Genomic DNA, 5,845 nt, shown 5'->3' with positions numbered 1-5,845 from the left:
TACCAGTAGGTTATATTTTTGATAGTCTGGTGTACCAGTAGGGGGGATTTTTTGATAGTCTAGTGTACCAGTAGGTTATATTTAGAAAGGTTATATATATATATAAAAGGAAATTTTTTGATACGTCTGGTGTACCAGTAGATTATATTTTTCTAACCGTTATATTTGTGTACTTTTTGACTTTTACGTAATTTTATGCAAATCTAACGAATAGAAAACTTAGTCTACCAATATGTTAACGTACCGGAGAAGGTCATATATATATATATATACACATGAGTTTTTAATGGTTACATTTCTATCAGTAGTTATTATCAAATATAAAAATTTAATGATATAACATGATAAGAATTCAATCTCATTAATTATCATAATTTTTTTTAATCAACTATTCAATTTATTATAACCGTTGTATCAATATCTTACCGCTAAAATAATAATACCTATATGTGTCTATACATATATATATATATATATATATTTATATTTATATATTAACCCCTCCAGGTATTCTTCTAGGTTTGTTGGAACGTCTTGTAATTATTTTTTCTGATTCTGAGTCATTCGTTTTCACGTTCACAGAGATGGAAACTACAAGCCGAAGCGAATGACGAGGCAGAAAGGCTTCTTAGTTCTCAAACAATACCAACAGAACAGGTGTAGAATCCAATCTCTTTCTTAATCATACTTGGCCTCCTCTCCAAATGATCTTTTTGGTTGGATGAGTCAGAGCAAGCACAAATTCCAGTTAACATTTGTACCAAACGTAGCTTTTGAGAATCGATCACAACCACACATCTGGATTCCAGAAGCAGCCACTTTTATGCATGTTATTGAGAAAGCAGGAGGGAGACAGAGATTAGTTGCTTGTTCGTTCATCTCTGAGACATAATGCTCCTCCGGATATTGGCTCTGTGGTAACTGAGAAGTTGGGAGTAGGTCTTTGTGTAAATTAGTTTAATAATGCTTTGACAGTTTTAATGTTCAGAGAAATCCTTTCAATTTATCTCCTCATTTCCATTTAAAGTGTGTTGTAACCAAGAAATCAAGTCAAATTTACATACAAGAAGCTTTGCATATTCTTTCAAATGTGAACGATCTGTTTCATATGAAATACCACGGACCAAAGTTTTTGAATACCCGTCTCTCTCAACCTCAGCATGATGAGAAAACTGGATTTGAATCTAGTTGTGAAGCGGATGGAAATGTATGCTACGAAAAATAAGATCAAATATATCAACTGTCTACTCAATATCCTTGCATGATGAGTCTACAATCACTACACACGAGTTGAACCTTGGTTTGGTAAATTGAACACCTTAATGGGACTCCCAGTTACCGTGTGTTAATACTAAGGTGCTCCTCGCCAGTGGTTGGAACGTCACGAGCCAAGTGATGAAGGGCCAAGAGTCAAAATAAGCGGTTCAAAACAAATTGCATCGAGAATTTCCTACATTTCTGCAAAAGCGCCGTAACTATGCATTCTGAAATTTCATTTCCTCTATGCGTATGAACATACAAAATTGTAATAGTTACAATCTACAAAATGCTCAACTCAATTCGGTTTCAATTCCCAAAGATAGATTATTCAATATTCATCATCTATAAGAAATGTGAGAATGCGACTACAAAGGATTCTCATATTCCTAGACTAAATAAGAGGACATAAGATTCCAACTAATTTTCATATGGGAAGGCATTCGTGCCACAAATCTAAGGAGATCTGGTTTTGATTCCAGTGCAGGGTCCTGGTTCTCTGACTTTCTATCGAAAACCCTAAGGAATTTAGCAATGTTGGGAAGTACAAGCTCTCTACACTGTAAGTGCAACAAGGGTACCTTTGACATGACACTTCCCTTCTGAACATCCAGACCTTCTGGCCTACGCAGCTTGTATGGCTTCCCAGTTGTTGGCTCTATGTTCACTTGAGGCATCTGTTTCCACCTTTTGTGCACAAGCCACCCATATTTATAATCACCCACGATTGGCGTGCCAAGAGCTTCAGCACAATGGACACGGAGCTTTAAAAAGATACAAAAGGCAAAATCAGCTACTGCTTCGCATTCAGTTACTCAGAAGTGAGAAGTAAATAAATCATAAAAAATCTGTCTAGGCTCACGTAGATAGTCGCTCAGACAGTCTTAAAAAGTTCCATACTAGTCTCTCAGAATATTTAGGTTTTCCTATTCGATTCGTACTCTCCTAGCCATACGAATACCCAAACAATCTGAACTCCTTACCTAGCTTGCTTTCCTAGTGTTTCTCATTTCCCTCCGTGCATATTAGTCATAAGACTCACAACTTTATGTAGAAACTCCATTTAACAGTTAAATTCCGTTAATTAGAAAAAGACCAAGGATCACTGTGGGTGGCCTAATGGGTAATAATTAATGAATAGTGCACATATTAATTAGGATTCTAAGAAAAGAAAACTCTTAAGACTCCAAATAAGAAAGTCTTTCAGAAAACTTGACCACATAAATTGCAAGTGTGATGCAGAATACCACCTCTTGACCATATAAATTGCAAGTGTACTGCAACTTGACCATATGAGAGTGAGAGAGAGGACAAGTTAGTCATTTCACCTGATGCTTCCGACTAGTTAACGGACGTAGCTCAAGCCATGAGCATCCGTTTATCATTGGACCAAGCACGCGATATTCAGTTATCGCTTCTTGGGAAGCTTGAAAACCTGTTTGGTGTGCTAATATGACCCTCTCTGTCTTACCATCATTAAGAAGCACCTACAATCAATAACCAAAGAGACCTACAATCACGTTTTTGTTCAAAGAAGAATAGCTGAGCATTGTTGAGAGGTGTAAGGAACCTTGGAAAGAGGAGCACATATTATGCCTTCCTTTTCCTTAGGAGAGCCTATGACCAGGGCCCAGTATTTCTGATATTTTGCTTCACATGCGTCATTCCAGGCCTAGAATTACCAATAAGCATATTAGTCCTAAAACTAAAAGCAATCGGCTAATTCATATCACACTTTTCGAAATTACACTGCCCATTGCATGAAGCCCTTATACCTTACACGTAGATTTTACTTTAATGTTGCTGAATAGCCACTCAAGATGGCTTATGCTTTCTTTTGTTCGTCCCATTAAGAGGAGGCCACTGCTATCTCTATCAAGACGATGAACCTAAGCATCCCAGAAGTCAAAGGCAAAATACTGGAATTGCTCAAAAGGAAATATGATAAAAGAGCATAACTTTGGTTCTAAACATCTTTTTACAACATCATCTAACAGAAATCAACCAAAAAGAAAATCACTGACCAACTTAGGTCCTTCACTGTAGTCATAACTCAGTGCTGCCGCAGCCAATGCATCCATACTGTTATGAACCGGAAGATGTCCCTAATAAGAAATCCAAAGTTCAAACAATATTCCACCACTCAACTGCTGCAAAAAAGATAGTTTCTTAGTTTCTAACCTTGACAGGCAATCTTGGAGGCTTGTTCAAAACAAGTATAGCAGAGTCCTGAAATTCCTCAAAATAAAAATAAACCACCAACTTAAATATATGCCACAACTTTTATAAAAATGACCAAAAAGCAGTTAACCAAGAAGACATGCCTTGTAGTGCACAAGCCTTTGCAAGTAGGCTATTTCATCAGCATTTGGGTGTAGTGTCCCACTTGGTATGACATCAAATCTCTTGGAAATCCTGCTCTCCGCCACTGAAACAGGTACATATATTCTGGTCCCTTCCACCATGACCTCATTGGGCTTTATCTGTAGTTCATATCTGTATTATTGTGTATCAATCAAACCCAAATGGAAATGAAACACACCAAACACTTTAAACCAAAGTTGACACAATTTGCTAACATCAATCAGTACCTTTCTCATGGGTTTCATTTTCCTGTCCCTTTCAGCCAAGGGGTCACCAAAGTTTGAGCACTCCATTTGAACCTAAAACAAAATGAAAAAAAAAAAAAAAATTGAAATAAAAAAAGGACTATGAAAGTACGTACTCCACACTTTAATGTAATATGGGCAATGGGATGGATATGTGTGTTCATCATGATCATTAGAGATTTTGAAATCATTTAAATTTACCTTCATATTTCAAAGTATTTTTTTTTTCTTTTTTGGAATTCAGACCCTAAACCTGAAGGGTGTGATTTTATTGCCAAACTATGCACGCCGCACACAACTATATTTTATAATTCATAGTGTAGAGTCTAGTTAGTTTCTCTTTTTTTTTTAGTTGAATCAGGATTGCCCATCTATAATAGGCTTGTTGGTCACATTTACAGACAATTAAAATTTCCCTCTACTAGCAATAGTCTTCCTCTTCCAAATTCTTCAAGTCTGTCTCTCATTAATGATGCAGGAGCAAACTTGAACTTGGGAGGCGACCCGCATTAGATTCGCAAACGACTTCTCGAAGTAAAGACTTAAGGCCCCATTCATTTACCGATTCGAGTTTAGAATTTGAGTTTTGCTACAGTAAAAAAACTCGTAAAAACCGTCACATCTAACTTTTTTACTACAGTAAGAAACTCTTCTCAACTATAATTAAAAACTCGAATTAGCAAATTAAACGGATTCAAAATTCAGAATCATTCAGAATCATTCTCGATTTACGTGTATTTTTTGTGTGAGAAAATACTGTAGCGAACCATAAACCATGATTTGAATCAAGACACGAATTCACCAACCAAACGCACATTTTTTTGCTACAGTAAGAAATTCTTCTCAACTAGAATTAAAAACTCGAATCAGCAAATTAAACGGACCCTAAATGACTAGTGTTTGAGGTGGATTCTCGAGTCTAAGACATGTTTAAGAGTTCGTTTGGTTCATGGATTAAAACCATGAGATTAAAATTATTTTCAATTTACGTGTGTTTTTTGTGAAAAAAAATACTGTAACAAACTATGATATGATTCGAATCAGAGAATAATTCTCCAACCAAACGGGCTCTAAAGAATTTAAAGGATTTGATTGCGTCTCATTCTCTCATATTAGTTGCAACTTTTCTATAATATGCATCAAATTCACAACACCTATCCTAAAACTTGAACTGGGAAAACACAGCCCATCAAAACACTAACACTAACTTATTTTCACCAAAAAAAAAACTTTCTTGAGAAATTACAAAGTGAAATCAAGAAATACTCACAAGAGACTTGTTGAAGTGAGACTGGATGACATTATCGTGGACCTCTTCAAAGTAATACTTCACCCAACTAATGGCGGTTACACGTTCCGAGTTTTTTCCCGGCAAAGGGAGTCCCGGGAACGGAGGCAAAGAAAGCAGCTGTCTGGGCTTTGGGCCCTCCTTCGGGCCTCCCAATTGGGCTACGTTGTTCGACACTCTGATCACCGGCCCGGCCTCAGCCGCTGCCGGCGGTCGGATTCTGGAGTACTGTCGGATTAAAATTCTCCACATTTCTTCCACATGTAAGCTCAAGATACTAAGCTATTGAGCTATTCTCTTCTCTGCTTAGAATCAGAACCACTTTTTTCTGAGACGACCAAACGAGGCCTTACTGCTTGAGCTCTATAATGGCGGACGAAATGGACTGGAGCCGTTGAGACTTAACGGCGAGACTGAGAGAGGAACGGGCTGGGCCCTGGGGCTTTGATGAAGAAAGATTCAGCCCATCGGGCTAAATTTGGGCCTATAGCGCCGTTTTCTGCAGCCCATTAAGATAGACAAGAGGCCGCGATATCTCAGTGGGCTTTTAAATTTAAAGTGAAATAATAAAATCTTTTAGAATATTTAACAAATCGAAAAAATATATATTTTATTAAAAAATTATTACGTAATTTTTTTATTACATAAGTATTATAATAATTATTATGTAAATTTTTTTTGTTTCTATCAT

At 36.8% G+C, this 5,845-nt stretch overlaps 1 protein-coding gene across 1 annotated transcript; it reads right to left on the bottom strand.

The window, feature by feature from the left end:
* Nucleotides 1-1,472: 1,472 nt before the first annotated feature.
* Nucleotides 1,473-5,504, bottom strand: LOC21384151 (RNA pseudouridine synthase 3, mitochondrial). Its single transcript, XM_024164441.1, has 9 exons — nucleotides 5,137-5,504; nucleotides 3,849-3,920; nucleotides 3,582-3,740; nucleotides 3,439-3,486; nucleotides 3,282-3,362; nucleotides 3,033-3,146; nucleotides 2,828-2,929; nucleotides 2,586-2,744; nucleotides 1,473-2,021 (listed from the first exon to the last, which is right to left on the bottom strand). The coding sequence occupies exons 1-9, from the start codon at nucleotides 5,404-5,406 to the stop codon at nucleotides 1,647-1,649; spliced, it is 1,380 nt and encodes a 459-aa protein (XP_024020209.1). The 5' UTR covers nucleotides 5,407-5,504; the 3' UTR covers nucleotides 1,473-1,646.
* Nucleotides 5,505-5,845: the final 341 nt, after the last annotated feature.

This window comes from Morus notabilis, unplaced genomic scaffold, assembly GCF_000414095.1.
Source record: "Morus notabilis unplaced genomic scaffold, ASM41409v2 Scaffold7099, whole genome shotgun sequence".
NCBI classification, from domain to species: Eukaryota; Viridiplantae; Streptophyta; class Magnoliopsida; order Rosales; family Moraceae; genus Morus; species Morus notabilis.
Note: the sequence above shows the minus strand (reverse complement) of the source record. Positions and strands in the feature narration are given on the sequence as shown.